Consider the following 17,425-nt stretch of genomic DNA (forward strand, 5'->3'; position numbering starts at 1 on the left):
AACTATGCAGGGAAGAGGCAGCAGAACTTGTGATGCAGAGGTTTTGGGGGACAATAAAGGGATGGTTTGTTTCCAACAGGAAATAAAATGACAAGCAAGAAGGATTTCTCACTAATTAAAAAAAAAGAAATCCCGTGAACCTTTCTGGAGTTTGTTGGTTTGAATTTTTCCCAGTTGTTGCTGTCTGTGACAAGGCAGGAAAATCTTAATCAAGGTTACAATGATTTAACCATGTCACAGTAATTGTGAAAATGATGGCAAGGCTCAAATGGGAAACAGATTTACCATAGGAAAATCTAATTCCATTTCATCCTCTGCCCATCTGCAGTCTATTAAATTCATATGCTTTATCAAGGGCACCTGGCTGGATTTCTTTCTTCTTTCTCCCTCCCCCCTACCAGCCTTGGGCCTGAATTCGGGGAAAGAGAGCTTAAAGTATTTCCTGTCTTCACCGCTTCAAATCTCAGTTCCTGTTTGTTTCAAGCCTCGAACTAAGGACACAGACTTTCTATATGAATTTAAATAAGGCTGTTTCATTCACAGTGTTACACTGGTGATACACCAATGTATCGCAGAGAGAAGTTTATCCTGCTGCATATTAACACTGCCTTGTCCTGAAATCAAGGCCTGCTTTAGTCAACATTTCTAGTATGTTGTGAGCTCACACTCCACGTGTGTGGCATTGCTGAGCACACCCTCCACGTGCTGATAGCCCTATCTGTTCCATCCTGGACTCTCACTCCTGTAACAAGGATGGACATACTGGTACAGGATGGAATCTGCAAGTCAAACCAGATACATTCGGGACTCCAGCTGCTGCAGAATAAGTGGGATATACTGGCACGTTTTGGAAACATACTCTTCCAGTGTTATCCTATGCGTCTTGCATCTTTCTCCATTGCTCCCACACACGCTGGGATGTCGTAGACTCATGCTCTGTCTCTGTCCCATCCTTGACTCTCCCTCCTGCACTAAGTGCCTGTTAAGCCCTTTGCCTATGTGGTCAGAGATTTCTGCCACACCCTGGGACTATTTTTGGGGGGCGGGGAGGGGGGCAGTTCATTTTAAATGAGGGCCTTATGAAAACTATTGCTGGACCACATATGTATTCATACTCCAGCAGTGGTAAAAGAGGTGGGACACATTTTCAACAGAGGAGCTTTAATTTGTGTGCCAATATGCCTCTGCATAGAAGTAATTCTGTGAGGAGCAGGGGTAATTGCACTTGCTTGCACCTGATTTACTTGCACAGATGTGCATTTACTGTACCTACAAGTTTATGTATATGGATTAGCCACAAGCATTGTGGATTGCTGCATGGGTCTGATCTGGGGCAGCACACCTCCAGCTAGCAGACTGCCCCAGCCAAGGAGCAGGGAGCACTGCTACATGCACGCAGGAAAGTCTCCGTACCTTTTCGAGGAGAGCATTCTGCCAGAGTCTGAACATCATCATGTACGTCCTATCTCGGGCACCGAAGGAAGTGAAAAAGTGCTGAAAGGGCAGAGACAGAGAGAAAAGATGAGTGCCAGTGAAAGACAGAGGAACCCGATCTCAGCCTTCATGAGCAGAACACATGGAGAATCGACGAGCTTATTGAAAGAACTGTTCGACTACTGAGCAAAGGGAGGATCTGAGCGTCACTTACCCAAGGGAGCATGTTTGAGGACATGATAAGTAGCCATTAACTCAGTAACCTACACTATGAGTCAAGAATTCATGTGCAGGGGGTTGTATCACCAGTGCCTTGGGTGAGAACGTCTACCTGCTCCACATGCTGTATGCAGTATCCCTGCTTTAAACCCAACCCCATGCTGGGCTACGCTGACTCTCTCTGCACATCACCCCTCTCCCCGAGGCACCAAACTAATGCAGTTTCATATTTGAAATCCACATGGGGATTTGTGTTACATCCCTATATCCCCCTTCCCCAACACCACACCTCAACACTTCACATTTATTTATTTATAGCTGAGGATCACAAATTGCTTTCAATTAGGTCCCTCAACACCCCTGGGAGGTAAATATTAATATCCCCATTTTAGAGATGGGAAATCTGCGGCTCAGAGAGGGAAAGTGATTTGGCCAAGTGGCAGTGATTAGAACCCAGGAGCCATGATTTCCCAGTTCCCTTCCCTAATGCCATCCTTGCATAATCCTTTCCTCACACAACAATCCATTTGCTATCCTTAGATCAACCAGCCTTATCTCAGGGTCTGGATGCTGTCCCTACGTTACCCTCATGTCCCCAAAGCTCCACTTGGAGGTGTTCTTTGTGAACACTGCATCTACCCAATGCCAACATCAGCACTGATCCCACGTTAGGTATTTATACCTCCCCAGCACCAGACTAGCTAGCACACACCTTGTGCAGATTGGCCAGGAGTGGAGGGTTCTGGGACGTACCTTTTCAGTGTCAGTGCAAACTTGGATGGCGTTAGGAATGAGCCGTGCAGTTTTTTCCTTGGTCATGGAGCAGATATCCTTCAAACGGACTGTCAGCTATGGTCAGGGCCATGGGAAAAGGGATGAGAGAGAGAGAAAGGGGATAAAGAGGTGAGTTAATGAAGAAGTCACAGCATGCCCAGAATGCTTTTGAGATGGGCAAGAAAGTGCTGACACCCCTGGAAAGCACAACCCTGATGGAGAAGTAAGAGGGTCTTTACCAGTGTTTCCCAGCGGAAGATGTTGCTGTAGAAACAGATCCAGTTTTCAGAGAGGTAGAGGCGGCCCTGCAGGAGAATGTCTCTTTGAAGCGCACATGAGTAATCTGTGGATAGACACCAGAAGATAAGCAGGGAGCAGGAGCACTGGCATATTGCTTGGGCTGGCAGGCCAGACAGAACCACAACTATGCCAAAACAAGTCACAGAGCTGAGCCAGGAAAAATGGCTGTATTTTCCTTTCCACTGTTCAGTGTCATTATTCATAGCTCTGCCCGGCTGAACCATCCCGAGCAGCTCTTCTCCCTCCTTAGAGTTTGCACCTTTCAGATAATAACAGGTGGTTCTCAGATCATCACTCACACACAGTACAAGTGAATGGATGCAGTGCGATGGGTAGCAGTTAAATCACTGCAGCACGCTGGCTGAATTGGGGGTGGGAGAAATGGGCAACATCATGTGAAGGGGGAATGCAGAGCAGGTGTGAAGAAGAGGCTACAGTGGAGAAGGTGGAGCAGTGTGCCTGCTAAAATGTGTAACCCAAAATAAACAAGGAAAAGGCCCAGGCGGCAACTCTGGACCTCCATGCTGACACACGTACGTGGAGCTGGATGGGAACTTGGCACAACTGGGCCTCTTCAGTGGCTTAAACTTTACCCACCTGGGCTGCAGCCTTTGCTCTAAACCTCCTTTCCCCCACCCCTCCACACGCTACTCCTTGCCTGCTTATACTCAGCCCTTTCTTCTCCCCTTCCCTCAGATAACTCTCCCCTCCATCGGACAAGGATTGTTGTGGTAAGTAACACGAGTTAACAGCTGCAAACCAGCTCTCAGCTAACCCTCGCCTGACTCACCAAGTGGGTCGAAGACATTAGGCGCCAGATCCTGAGCCGGAGCCAATCAGTGTTGCTCTAGTGACTCCAGCAGAAAAAGGGCCATTTGCACCAGCTGAGGATCGGGCCCTACGTATACAGGAGGCAGGCAACGGGCTTGTTCACTCTACATTTAGAGCTGTGTGCAGAGTACAGCCACTGCACATCTGACTAGTATGGGTATGAACAGCTGTGCGGAAGGTGAGGCACTGCTTAGGTGGGTAGAGTACAGGGGACTTGGCCTCACCCCTGCCAGAGCCTTTCACTGCGGTGTGGAGCTAATCACACACTACACGCCACTGCAAGTGTAGACCAGGCCTCAGGGTGATCTCTTTCTAGAGATAATGGACTCATGCACCTGCCCCTGAGCTTCCTACCGAAATGTCTGCCAGCAGCCCAGCAGGGCACGGTGCAGAAGGACAGGGAGGAGCCCAGCCAGCCTTACCGACTATGAGGCGCTCGGTGTCGGGAAGCTGTTTGAAGAGTTTCCTGAAGTCTTCGTTACGCTGTTTATACGTCGGACTCAACACCTGCAAATAACGGAGTGACCGTGAAAGAGGGACTGGGAGTGGTGGGGAGAGAAAGACAAGGACATCAGGGCATGGTGGTGCAGGGAGGAGATTCGATGAGTTTACAAAGCAGGAGACCAGGAGATGTTATCCCAGTGACACATCGAGGGGAAGATTGCGGGCTTAGTTTAGTAAGTGTGCAGAAGGCAGGAATAAAGGAGGAAGAGACCCTGACTTGTCAGAGAAGTGGGAGCAGCAAGCGGAAAGGCTATGCCACTGTCTGCTCGGCGGCAGTGTGGAATAGCACAGCAGTGATAGCTGCAGGGAAGGAATCATGGACTGCAGACTTTCCTAGCAGCAGGTGCTAGGGGAGCTCTGGACGTGGTGGACCCCACCAACTATTCCAGAAGGCAGCAATGCAGGGAATGGTATAGGAACCCCAGCATCAGGTGCTTCCCCTGCAGGGAATGAGGTAGAAACACTGGCAGTGGGAGCTCATGGATGCTGAAGTCTGGAGCTATCCCAGCGGAAGCTGCCATTTTGAAGGCTGAACCGCAGCACACCCATGACTGCCGACAGGCGTGGAGCCGACACTCTTGTGGGAAACAGGAGAGGCTGCGGGCTGCAAGCGGGGACTGTACGCTGGCCCGAATGAAGACAATCAATGGAGGTTTTGCCATTGGCTGCAGCGAGACCAGGAGCTGGCTCATCTCTCATGTTTACTAAACGTTAGTATGAATCCATCTCAGGAGCGGTAATCTTGGCCAAATACAGCCTCCCCCATACCACACAATGCTGACTTCTGAGAACGGTTAAACCTCCCCTGCCGGTAGAGCCTGCTGAGAGCTATGAATGGAGGCAGGTAGAAATGCCAATGTAGCACATCTCTCCTCTAATCCAGAATGCTCCCTTCTCCTTCTCCTGGAGTACAGCCCCATCTGTCTAATCCCTTTCCACCCCTGTTCTAGACGAGCAACACTTTCCATACATCAGAAAGGCAGGTGAATGAGGGCAGAGCACAGGGAATTCAGAAGCCACCTTCTGCTAGAGGAAGGGGAGCGAGAGGGAGCCAGGGAGATTCTTTGCCATGTGTATTACAAAAGTCTTAGCACAGGAAGAAGTGAAGAAAAAAAATCATGCAAAAATCAGTCCCTCTCATTCCCCTGAGAACTGTCTCACTAAGAATTTAGCTGCACCCCCCTTCGAGTTTGATTAATAAGCCATTAATAGTTCTTCACTTCATCTAGCCCCTTCAGAGACAGTCTGTGGACCCAAAGATAGGCACTTCATTACAATGTCCCAGTCTTGCATTGGACAGAGAAACTGACACGTGTGCGGACTGGGAATTTACTCACCAATATGCCAGTCTGAGCATCCAAATGTGGGCTCAGGGCTAGAGGTGGGCCCAGCGGAGGAGTTCCAGCCTGGACTCAAATGCCTCCCAAGCTCACGGTGGGGTGAGCTAGGAGAAGGGATGCAATCAGAACTGAGGTTTCGGTTCAGCCCATTAGAGAGACTGAGTTGAGCAGTAAACTTTGGATCTGGATCAGAACCTTCCCCTGCAATCAGGGACGTTCCGATCCACAATTTTGGCTTGGGACTCTCCATGAAGGCTCCCGTATTTAAAAACTGGAGTCTCCAGAGTCTTCCGTTTGGCAGTGGGATCTAAGTGACAAAGAGAGGTGGCACCAGAACTTCTGTGACACTGATAAATGAAGACACTCACGGCTGGAATTTCTTCTGATCCTGGACTGTCATATTCTTGGGGTGAGCTGTTCAGCCCCCGCAGGTACCACAGCAACGCCTCGTTCTCTTGACCCAGCATGGGGCCCCAGAGCGCGCCACACTCCAACAAGCAATCCATGACACCCACTCGATACCTTCGACCTCGCCGCCACCCTCCCCTTCTCCGGCTCCCACTGCTACTTGCACTGGTTCCGATTCAAAGCCAATGAGAACACAACAGCAGCAGCCTGCTTCTCTCCTCCTCACATTCAGCTCTTCCGCCCCAGCAGACTCTGCAGCTCCAGAGAAGAATCGCTCTCCAAAAGACTTTGAAAAAGTGGCTCATAAGGGGAACTTATTGGTCAGCGCGATTTGCGCACTTGTGGCTTCTCTCTTACTGGTCACCACGCGGAGTCTCCCTTTAAAGGAGCACTGCAAAAGTGCCTTCAGCTGCAAGAGTCCAAGCGGGGCTGCAAGGGGGCAGCAGTGCCTTACAGACAGTCACTTACATAGTCCAGCTCTCCAGGACCCCACAGGGTTAGCAGTAAATCACAGAGCTAGGACGCTGGTATGCAGCTCACCAATGCAGCCTGCTGATCAAAGAAACAGTAACTTATTTCTCCAGTGCCTGCCTCATGTTCTCCTCTCCCATCTCCTTTCTGCTCTGAAAGGCAGCATTGGTCTTTGTTAATTTTTCTCATGGACGGCGCGGGTGGGGAGATACCGAAATGACTTGCACATGCTTTAAGTTACTGGATCTGGGTAACTCTGTCAGCCAATGCCCTGCAGTAACCCAGACTCAGCCCTGCCTCCAACAGATGTTTCCTGTAATGGAAAGTTGTTGGACAGAGCTTGTGTTTAGGGGGAGGGGAAGTGAGGAGGAGAGCACAGCTATCATGAAATCAGGAACATGAGGGGAGACTGGACTGGTCTGGAGCTCTATTACCCCAAGATGCCTTTGAAAAACTGGAGCTCCTCCTTTTATTCAGTAACCAGGTCCACATTTGCAAGGTAGGGTGAGGATTGCCTTCAAGCTCCAGCAGCTGGACTCTTTGAGGCTTTCAGGGAAAATTGGTTTAACCTTCTTCTGCAATCCACAGTGACTGCCCCCCTCACTACCCCTATCCTCCTTAAAATGCAGAAATGCTGAAAGGAGGAAACGCACAGGAAGATTTCGGTAATATGGCACAGCTCCTGTTCAGAATGCAGGATCACTGATGATGCTGATTCTGTGGGAGCTGGGCCCGAGTGTATCCAGTAAAAGATTCAAAGAACTGGGTACAAGTACATCCAGAAAACCTCAGCTCTGGCAAAGCCAGAGGAACCAGAATAGGGCTTAATATCAGGCACAGGGACTGTGACTCACTGATGCAAAAGAGAGATTCCTGGGGAGGCAGGCAAGCAGTGTGCGTTTGGTTTAGTAATCTCTCTCACCCCAGACACTCAAAAGTGGAATTGCTGAAGCTAGACTGGACACAGATGTGTCTCTCTCAGCACAGCCAGGAGGGAAGCAATATACCCCATCTGCCAACAATAACGGGGGGTCCCGTCTACAAACCAACACTACTATATTCAACAGTGACAGCTGCAAACAATGCAGTCACCTTGCTCTGTCATGGGGGTCTAGTGCTGCAGACAACTGCAATGTAAGGGCTTTGGTCGCTGTAATGAATGGAGCTAGTTGAGAAACTACTTCCAAAACCACCTGGAACAGTGTCAACCAATGTTTCTCTTCTCTTTGCACATCCACCCACCTCCTCTGCAAAGCAGGAGCAGCACATAGTGATAGCAAGAGCCGGGCGGAGGTAGTCATGGTAAACATTAACTCTACCACAAACACAGGGAGCTGGGACAGAATGACACCACCGGGGTGATGGTGGGGGCAAGGACAGACGAGATGTTGGGGAAGGGGGTGGATTTCATATGGAGAAACCTCCCTGGCTTTGGCTGTTCAAACACAGACACAAATCCTCTGGCAGGAAATCCAAAGCAATCAATGAGGGAGGGAGAGGACAGGGAGGCTTGGCAAGGGATGGTCTGGGTTGTACTACATAGAAAACTGAAGGAGAACGTGAGAGACATTGAGAGGGAGTGGAGACAAATCCTCTGCTCAGAGTTTCACCAAGGATGGACTTGGTCCTAGGTGTTTCACGAAGGATGTGCACAGATTTTGGGGTTGAAATAGACACCTATAACAAAAGTGGGTCAAATTCTCTGCTGGCATAAGAGGGCAAAACCGTTGTTGCCCCCATTAATACCAGCAAGGAACTTGGCCACATATTCTGCAAAAGTTGTTCCAATGTCTTTGATTTACCAGTGTTCGCAGCTTCTTTTGGGCTTTCCCCAAATATTCTAACCGAAGGAGTCTCCTGCCAGGAGCAAACAGCCATTTTTAAAGAGAATGGCAGGAATGCTGAGCAATTTTCAAGTAATTATTGGGGGATTTTGGTGGCAAGTAAATTTTGAATTCCCAATCACTAGATTAGGAAATGCCTGATTTCTAGGCCAGGTTAACAAAAGGAGTGCTTTGCTGGTATGGCTATATCAGTATATTACACCAGCAAAGCGATTCTCGTGTGGACAGTTTATACGGGCAAAACTGGGCTTTTGCCAGTATAGCTTATTTCTACTCCCCCCGAGCATAACAAATGATCAGCAAAAGCATAGTTTTGCTAGTATAATTGTGTCTACGTTAGGGGCTTTGGCCTGCACAGCTACACTGGTCAGAGATCACACTTCTTCACACCCAAGTAACATAGGTGTGCCAGCAAACACTTGTAGAGTAGACCTGCTTTGTGCTAAGATCCTCCAATCAGAGAACAGACCATATCACAATGACATACACGCCCAATCAAAACTAATCGATACAGGTCAAAGTTTGAATACTGAAAACTTGTCACGAACTGCTGGTGAACTAGATAGAGACCAAGAATTATTTGCAGAAATTACCCCGTGAATCATTTAAAACAATGGCAACATTTGAGAAAAAAATCTCAAGCTGACTGCAGTCAATTCACAAGCAAAAGAGAACTTGTGTTTACCAAACAAACTGCTTAGTCATCTCTATTACTGGGGCTTTGTGCAGTGCATCCCTCCATATTGTGTCATTGTCTGATTCTGAGTCACTAACTCAGGCTGACGTGATGGTGAAGCTGTTTCGGCCACCCTTTCCTTTCTCCCAAAGTTATACACAGCTTATCTCCCTCAGGTTTTTTTGGGGGTGGGGATCTTTTACTCTGAGAGCTTGAATCTCTCTCTCTCTTGTATAGTACCTCTTGGTATTCAGGACAGCAGGTTACTGTAAAAAAAAAAAGTCTCTGTTTCAATCTCTCCTCCATTTAACTGCTTTCACTATCATTCTTTTTCATCTTTCCAATGGGCCTTATGCCTCTCCTACTTTTTAGTCTAGTTTGAGTACACCATGGCTCTGATTCTCCACGATCTTGCATCTTGTGCCATCATTCACCCCTGTGCAAAGGGAGTGTATAAAACTACCATTCTGTTTGGGTGGGGGGTTTCCACCTATTTTGCTTAGGTGCAAACGGAAATGCTTTGTGCATGGTATTGGCAAATCAGGCCCTGATGCTGGAGCTGGTATGAGTTTGCATATATTATTGCATATTGTACGACTGAGGCATATGCCACAGCAAAGCTACTGTAGATGAAACTATAGCACTTGACTGCATGCTGTATTTCAATCAGTCCTTCCCAGCAAGCAGAATACTGCCTTGGTCAGAGTTTGGTCTTCCATCTTGAACGTATTTGTAATTTGAACAGGGTCTGGATGATGATTTTGTAGAGACCGAGAGAAAAGACAATCCCATCTCTTGTTTTCCGGTGCTTTGTGATGACATGCTGCTTTGAGTGAGATGATACTAGAAGCTGAATGTTCAATTCTGTGTGTGGAACCGCAGAGGTAACAGCCCTAGCTCTCCTCTGGCGCCATTGTTGGGAAAGTTCCTTTATCTGCGCGCTCAGTGTTTGTGTGGACAATTGCAAACAATGCAGAGTTTCTGGTGGCGCTTCGTCCCACTCATTATAGTCTGCGGTTAGAGCTGCGCACCAGACTTTGCTCTCAAAGAGAAATGGATTGAATTGTGCTGCTGTGCTGTCATAGGATTTCAGCAGATGTTTTACAGGAAGTTTAAATGTTTCTAGAGGCATTTCAATGATGTAGGCAGAAAGGGGTGAATTCTTGTAAATGATTTTTGGAACCAGGGTGGAACTCCCTGATGCCCTTATCATGAAGCCAATGCGCATAGAGGGTCTAGGGTGAGCTATAAGGAAAAGAAGAGGTGGAGGAACTGAGGGAGAGAAACAGAGAAGGAGAATATTCAACGCAAACACACACCAGGAGAGAGAGAAAGCAAGTTGCGGGGGTGAACTCTACAGGGAGATATGAGAGTGGGGGTAGAGCTGGCCCAGGGAGCTGATTAGTCGATAGAAAGCCCCATGGATGGATCTGGGTCTTGCAAGTCCCTGGAGCCAGTTCTGTTTGCTCTAACTCTTAAAGGACATCTCTTTACTCTGTCTAATCCTTTCTCACCAGTGACTGGGGAAGATTATTTGGCAGTGCCACACCCCCTCCTGGCTGTTTGGCCTCTATCTGCACAGAGATCGCAGGAGATGATTTACAGAAGCAGCACTTGCTACATACAGCAGCTGGAAATGCTGGAGAAGCCCGACACTCTGGCACCAGACAGCAAAGAACCCTGAGGTCATGCCCCTATTTCGGAACAGTCAAGAGAGGAGGGCCACCAGAGTGATTTATAGTGGAGCAAGCAGAAGATAAGAATGGAAGGCTGGGCTGTCTACATGTCTCCAAGGGGAATCTCATAGAGTCCTCCTTGGCTCTGACCTTGGATGTGGAACCTGAAGAATATAAACTGAATCCTCCATGCTCTGACAGGGAACAGGGCCTGTCGTCCCATGCAGGGAAAGAAAGCAAGAAAGCAAGAAAGAAAGAAAGAAAGATTTTTGTGGCAGTGAAATGTTTCCAGAATACACATATAGAAGTTTCAAAACATTTACTGGGTGGGGGGATTCCTGCTAGTGGTTAAGAGAGTTCCTGCTTCCCACATGGCTAGCTCTGTGCCAGAGATGGGCCTAAGCCCAAATTGTGGATATGAAAACTCACAAATTTTGGGGAAGACTGGATTGGTTCTGCAACCTGATTTCATGGCTCGGGCCCTCTCTCTAGAATGGGCTGGACCAGAACCCCAGATCCAAACACTCCAAATCCTGGAAAAGCTTGACTCTGGATTTGAAATTTGTTGTTCATGCCCATTTTCACTCTTGTAGATGTTGGCTTTCCCTTTCACCTCCACGATTTCCTTGCACTGGGCCTTACACTATTCCATACTTCCCTAATCTCAGCTCCTTTACTAAGCCTCAGAGACCCTCTCCCAGTGTTGCCCACTCTCACCATTTTATTGCAAGCCTCACAATATTTGGTATTTTTCTCACAGATCCAATGTTATTACATGACAATCCCAGCTCTCATTTTAAAATAAAGTAAGATTCTAGCCCTCGAGGCTATGGGGAAAAGCTTGACAACGTGATCCCTAATGTCTCAAAAACCAGGAGGCAAAGAAAAAGAACCCAACATTTATTATAGTTCAAATCCCATGATCTCTTAGCCAATCTCATGATTTTGGGAGCCTGACTCGTGGTTTCTGAAACCTTGAGGTTGGACCATATTGCCCTGGGCCTCGTTTCTTCCCAGTGCTAAGAAATAGCTGTTCCACTGAAGGGATGGTCTCTTGACACCCCATGCACAGCTAGCTGCATTCTCCAGGAGAAGGGGATTGGAAGAATCATTCCACACAGCACAACAGCTCTACCAAACACACCCTATTTTAAAAACAGCAGTGAAGCGATTTCGTACATCTACCACAATGCCCATAACACAGTCCTCTTCCCCTGTACATAATAGCAGTGTGAGTTGACAAGCTATTGGGTCCCACTGCCGGTAAACTCACACAAGTGAGCAATTTCGACCCATAACCACACGCGCCAACTTTTGTTGGCACCGGTGGGAGCTTGCGCCCCCCCCGGCCCCGGCCCTATTGGATCCCTCCCAAATCCCCGCCTTGGCCCCGCCTCTTCCCTATTCCTCCTCCTCCTCCCCCTCCCTCCTGCTGTTTCGTGGCGCAAGCTCTGGGAGGGAGGTGGGAGAAGCAGGACACAGTGGCCCGCTCAGGGGAGGAGGTGGAGGCAGAGCAGAGGCGAGCTGGGGCAGGGGGGCGGGGCGGAGAGCTACCAGTGGGTGTTCCACACCCATCAATTTTTCCCCGTGGGTGCTCCAGCCCCAGAGCACCCACGGAGTCGGTGCCTATGCCCGTAACCAAATATCAGGGATGCATGGGTTTGTTCTGAGGGGAAGTGAAGGACAGAATTGTATCCATTTGCCTGCACGTGAGGTTCCTTCTAAGCTGCCAACATAGCCCCAAAGTTTGACTGCCCTTTTTTGGAGTAGGGCCCCAGCAGCCCATCTGGGGGGCTACTGCTCTGTTTTCCCCAAAGCTGGTTGCGAGACACTCCATTGCCCAGATGCTCCAGGGAGGGTTGTGTGACAATACTGAGGCCAGAGGGGGGGGGGGGGGGGGGGGATTTTATTAGTAATATTTCTACACTGGCAGCGAGTATTTTTGCCAGTATAGCTTATCACTCAGGAATCCGATACAAGCTATTCTAGCAAAAACACTTTTTTGCCAGTCTAAACTGCATTTACACTAGAAGGGTTTGTAGCTAGAGCGATACTGGCAAACCATTTTTAGGGTGAAGCAGGCCTGAGAAAAGCTCCATCGCCTTAGAGTCACTGGACCGGAGGAGATGACATACCAGACCCCTTCTCTCACAACAAGAGACCTGTGCTAATGCAGACAGACAACTTTCTTAGTAAACAGAGCTACGTGGCGACTCACTGCTGATCTCAGTCACTGCATGCCCGCGCCTCTCAGTCTCAAAACTGATGAGCAGACACAGAGCACTTAAGCCCAGAAGAGGGACACTCAGAGGGCAACCTGAGGGCTAAACGTTGACTGCAGAGGTCTGCAGGTGCTTAGTAATGGACTTCTAATCAATCAGGCTAATAATCCTAACAAGCCAGGTCCCAAGTCTGCTGCTCCTCACCAATGGCTCTGGAAATGCCTTGGACAGCTTTTCCTTTTCACTACTGTTGAACTCAACCAGCCAGCCAATAAATCCATGCTCCTCAACCTAGGAGATATGAGCACAGGTGCAGGGCTGCATGTGTTCACTCTGGATCAGAAATGGGACTATATGATTCAGCCGCAGCCCACATTCTCACGGCAGGTGTGCGATGCGGCTTTCTAAAGCTGGGAAGCTCTTTGGAACTGAGCACTGGCCCCGTGAGCTCAGACTCGTCCAGGAGATCTGTTAGCCCCTTTATGACCAGGGTTGCTGGAAGCTGTAGTCTCCAGACAGAGCAGCTGACTAAGTGTCACAAGACTGGCTACTGGATATTATATAGAGGATTGCTGGTGGCTCAGTCTTGTGGAGATGAGAGCTGAGAGAACTTTCTCCATGGGTACCAGGCAGGAGGCACATGAGATATCTAAGAAAGGTCACCAAAGGAGAACGTCATGTCCTCTCCCCTGCCCTGCTTGCTGAAAGCTGGAAGGGCCTCTGTTGGCTATTGAGAATTCTCTGTGGAAATCTCCTTAAGGTACTTAGCTGGCCCAGAGGAAAGGGACCTGAATAGGTACTGTATTTTAACTCTCAGACTGGGCACCTGCCCGTCAGCCTACACCACTGACTTACAGGGCATAGAAGGAGAAGGACTAAGATAGATGGAAGGTCTCTTACCACTGGGGAAGAAGGGCCTACTCTTCCATTGGTTCTGTACCTTAAACTTCACAAACTATTAACTCTTCCCCTGCCCCAGTTGATATGGTCCTGATGCAAATCTCACAGGCATCTCTTGGAAAGCATTGGTGGCACCAGAGAACACACCAGGAGGCAGAGGAAGGGTGAGTTCTAAAGCAAATTTTCACAGCTAGAGGCTGATATCGTCTTGGAAGAAGAAAAGAGAAAATGGAACATGGGAGGGAGCAACCTCTACTGGAGAAGCAGGGACAGGTCAAAGTGGGGTTAAGGGGAGGTGAGATAACATAGCAGGCCAGACAGAAACAAGAAAACCAGTTAAAAGCAGCAGGAATAGGGCTGGTGCCTCCACAGCCAAGGCCAGTGTATTAATACAAAGCTGACGGGCAACAGCGCTTCAGGGAAGAGCTGACTCCAAAGTGAGGGTGAGAGTGAGTCTGTGTGCAGTGCAGGTGTACCTGTGTTTCATATGTGCAGGTTTAAAGACACGCCCTAGAGCTGACTAAACTGCAAGACTACACCAAAGGTGGGTTCTCTAGACGCTCCCTGGAGGTGAACTCTTATTTATGGATCTGTCCCTGGAGGTGAGGGGAAGGGAAAGCATCTGGTTGTCCCCAGTGCCGGAGATCCTGGCAAGATGTGTGGGAGGGGCTGGCCCAACACAGTGCAAAGCAGTAGCAAATTACTGACAACTGTTACGCTATCACTAGCATTGATTCCCTTCCTGGAGCTCAGGTGGCCCATCCCCGTTTCCACATTACTGCTTTCATCTGGTCACAATGGTTTTGTGGACTAGAACAAAAAAAGAAAAGAAAAAAAACCACGCAGAACGCAGCCAGTGCTTACTCTCCGGATGTGCTGTCTCTCATGCTGAAAATACATGGAGGAAAAACAAGAGAACAGAAAGATAAGATAGAGCGGACACAAAACCACAAGAGAACCACAGAAGCAGATCACACCAAAGCATCATGCAGCATGGGATGGCTCCCACCAGTCACAGAAACAAGCAGCTCTTGTATAAAACACAACGCCACCTTCAGCTATGGTTACTGACTTCTTTACATGCTTCTTTATGCCATTTCTTCACGATCCTTCCGTCTGCGCTGTGTTTCTGAACACCCCACCTTTCTGTTCATGTCAGTCTGCTCTCAATACTTCTGATCACCTCTCCGCCTTTTCTTACTGTCTGCAATCCATGTTTCCTCCAACCCAGTTTGTCTCTCTCCACACTTCTGACCACTTGCTAACACCATCTGTCTACACTGCTTCCATCTGCCTCCAAAGCCAGATGTTCTCCTGTCCTTGCTTCTGTCCCTCTCCTTGCCTGTCTGTGCGTACTGGATCCACACTAGCTCCCACTGGAGTCAGAGAGTTTGGTCACTGACTTCAATAGGAAGAGGTCTATCGTTTTCTGCCCATGCTGTCATCTTCACCCCTGCCTATCCTTATTAAACACTTTCTCCTCCTAACCAGGTCTCTTTGTCTACACCCCACCTCTCACGAGGAAAATTCCTGTTTCAAACCAAAACTCATTTCAGAACTGAACTAGTGAGCAAAGAGATTTGATTTTAGAGATATGGAGGATTTAAAAATAAATAAAAAATTGTGACAACAGGAAGTGGTGGTCAGGCAGACGTGCAAAGTGAGTGAGTGAATGAAGGAAGGAAAGTGCCTGGAAAAGTTTGGTGTCTTTTTAGCTGTGCAATGAGAGAAGAGCAAAGTCCTGCCTCAGCCTCTTAAGACTCCCAGAGGAGACAGGCAGTACGTACTGGAGGGTGGGAGCTGTGGATGAAGGATACTTTGGTGCAACATGATAAAACATCTCCTCTCTGTGATTTCCATGATTCAGCGCTCATAAAAAAATGCTAGTGCTGCACGATTGTGATGTATACACAGCTCAACAGATCGTGGAATCAGACAGACATAGGATCAATTTCTAGGGTATCTCCATGCTACAACCTCTCTGGGGTCTAGGCTCCCAGGTTAAGAGGGATCTAATGCTTTGCTTTCTCCAGTAGTCAGGTTCCCACGTGTATTGGCTCCAAATTCATCTTACTCTAGAGTAGGTGATCATGGACATTAGAGGTCTGTATCAGAGCCTCACAGATTGGCTGGAGGGATCCCAGACTTCTCCTAGCACCCAGCAGAGGTAGGTACAGAATTAGGCCAAAGGATAAAAAGACTTTTGAGAGACCCTGGGAGGGGAGAGGAAAGGAGAAACGAGAAATCCTGGTATGCTCACTCACCTCTAGACATATTTGACTTTACTCCCAGGTTTGTTTTTTGTTTGTTTGTTTTTAAACTTTTCCTGCCTTGCCAAGAGCCTATACAGAAGTTGGGAATACTGTTAGCCAGGAGAGCCTGAACCTTGGGAAGCATGAAGCCAAATAAGCCTGGACTAATCACTGCTAGGTTAGCATGTAGTCTACATCAGATGACTGGGGAACCCTTAATCAAGGAGCCGATGGGTCCAATTCAACAAAGCATAGACGCGACATGTTAAATCCATCCTTCTTCAACAAACCACTTAAGCATGTGCTTAACTTTAACCATGTGACTCCAAGTTAAGCACGTGTTTTAAGTGCTTTACTGAACAGGTATTGACTGCTGAATAGAGGACATATGTCCAGATTTTTAGAGGTATTTAGGTGCGAACTCCCATTGATTTCAGTAGGAGTTAGTTGCCTAAATACTTTAAAAATCTAGGCCATACTCCATACCCTAGAAAAACACAAGGTCAGTGTCAATAAAAAGCCACAACTTTTGAGAGTCTGGACTATGGAGAACCAGTAGAAACTGCCCTTCCCCAGAAAAGCTGATGATGCAACGGTTCTTCTGCACTGCCACTGTCTTCCTAGCTAATACCAGGGACACAGCAAACTCAGTTTGATGGCCTGAGATGTAAGATATTGAGTGTTACACTGACTTCTGTTAGTAAGACTCTAAGGCTACATCTACACTACAGGGGGGAGTCGATTTAAGATACGCAAATTCAGCTACGTGAATAGCGTAGCTGAATTCGACATATCGCAGCCGACTTACCCCGCTGTGAGGATGGCGGCAAAATCGACCTCTGCGGCTTCCTGTCAACGGCCCTTACTCCCACCTCCACTGGTGGAGTAAGAGCGTCGATTCGGGAATCAATTGTCGCGTCCCAACGGGACGCGATAAATCGATCCCCGAGAGGTCGATTTCTACCCGCCGATTCAGGCGGGTAGTGTAGACCTAGCCTCAGACATATCACCCAGACCTCCTGTGCAGTGATTCACTCCTGCCAAAAACTGCCATGAACACTCCTGAAACCATGTACTTTTAGCAAGCGTGCTGCCTATAAAACGGGCCATAGCCCCAACTCTGGAGTTTCAGGGCCAGATTTTTAAAAGTGCTCCGCTCCCCATAGCTGCTGCTGTCTGTTATGGAAGTAGCTGGTTGCTGAGCACTCCACTTAGGTGTCTAAAGGGGAGCTGAGCGCCTTTGAAAATCTGGCTCTGAAGTCTCTTTATCCTAAGCAAAGTTATAGTAAACAGAGCAGCCCAGCCATGCACTTTCCCCATGATTGCAGAGACCACCTTGGGGTCTGAGGAGAGTTCAATCTCCATGTTTTATTCAGTCCTGGGCCTCTCTGCTGAGCTTCCAACAGAGCCTCACGTTAGTGACTACTGCTGAGGACTTTTTTCTGATGGGGCAGCCACCTGTTCCTGGAGACTCACCAAACTAAGCCAGCTGAACATCTGCCACCAAAGTCACAACTTTCAGCGGCTACTGACCTGGGATAGTGAGCTAGAAGGGAAAGGCTCCATTCCCCATG

At 48.3% G+C, this 17,425-nt stretch overlaps 1 protein-coding gene across 9 annotated transcripts in view; it reads right to left on the reverse strand.

Annotated features, from left to right (window-relative positions):
• Positions 1 to 17,425, reverse strand: part of GRAMD1B (GRAM domain containing 1B) — a 226,093-nt gene that overhangs the window by 35,745 nt on the left and 172,923 nt on the right. For 5 of the 9 annotated variants that reach the window (XR_004643656.1, XM_034754533.1, XM_034754535.1 and 2 more), the window contains exons 6-10: positions 14,464 to 14,487; positions 3,981 to 4,065; positions 2,667 to 2,770; positions 2,407 to 2,502; positions 1,414 to 1,494 (exon numbers count right to left, since the gene is read on the reverse strand). Coding sequence is in view for 8 of the 9 variants with exons in the window: in XM_034754533.1 (XP_034610424.1) it covers positions 1,414 to 1,494; positions 2,407 to 2,502; positions 2,667 to 2,770; positions 3,981 to 4,065; positions 14,464 to 14,487 (390 nt within the window). In the remaining variant the exon portion in view is untranslated. The remainder of the gene's footprint in view (positions 1 to 1,413; positions 1,495 to 2,406; positions 2,503 to 2,666; positions 2,771 to 3,980; positions 4,066 to 14,463; positions 14,488 to 17,425) is intronic. The other 4 variants (XM_034754537.1, XM_034754539.1, XM_034754536.1 and 1 more) reach the window with 1 other exon arrangement.

This window comes from Trachemys scripta, chromosome 21, assembly GCF_013100865.1.
Source record: "Trachemys scripta elegans isolate TJP31775 chromosome 21, CAS_Tse_1.0, whole genome shotgun sequence".
Taxonomy (NCBI): domain Eukaryota; kingdom Metazoa; phylum Chordata; order Testudines; family Emydidae; genus Trachemys; species Trachemys scripta.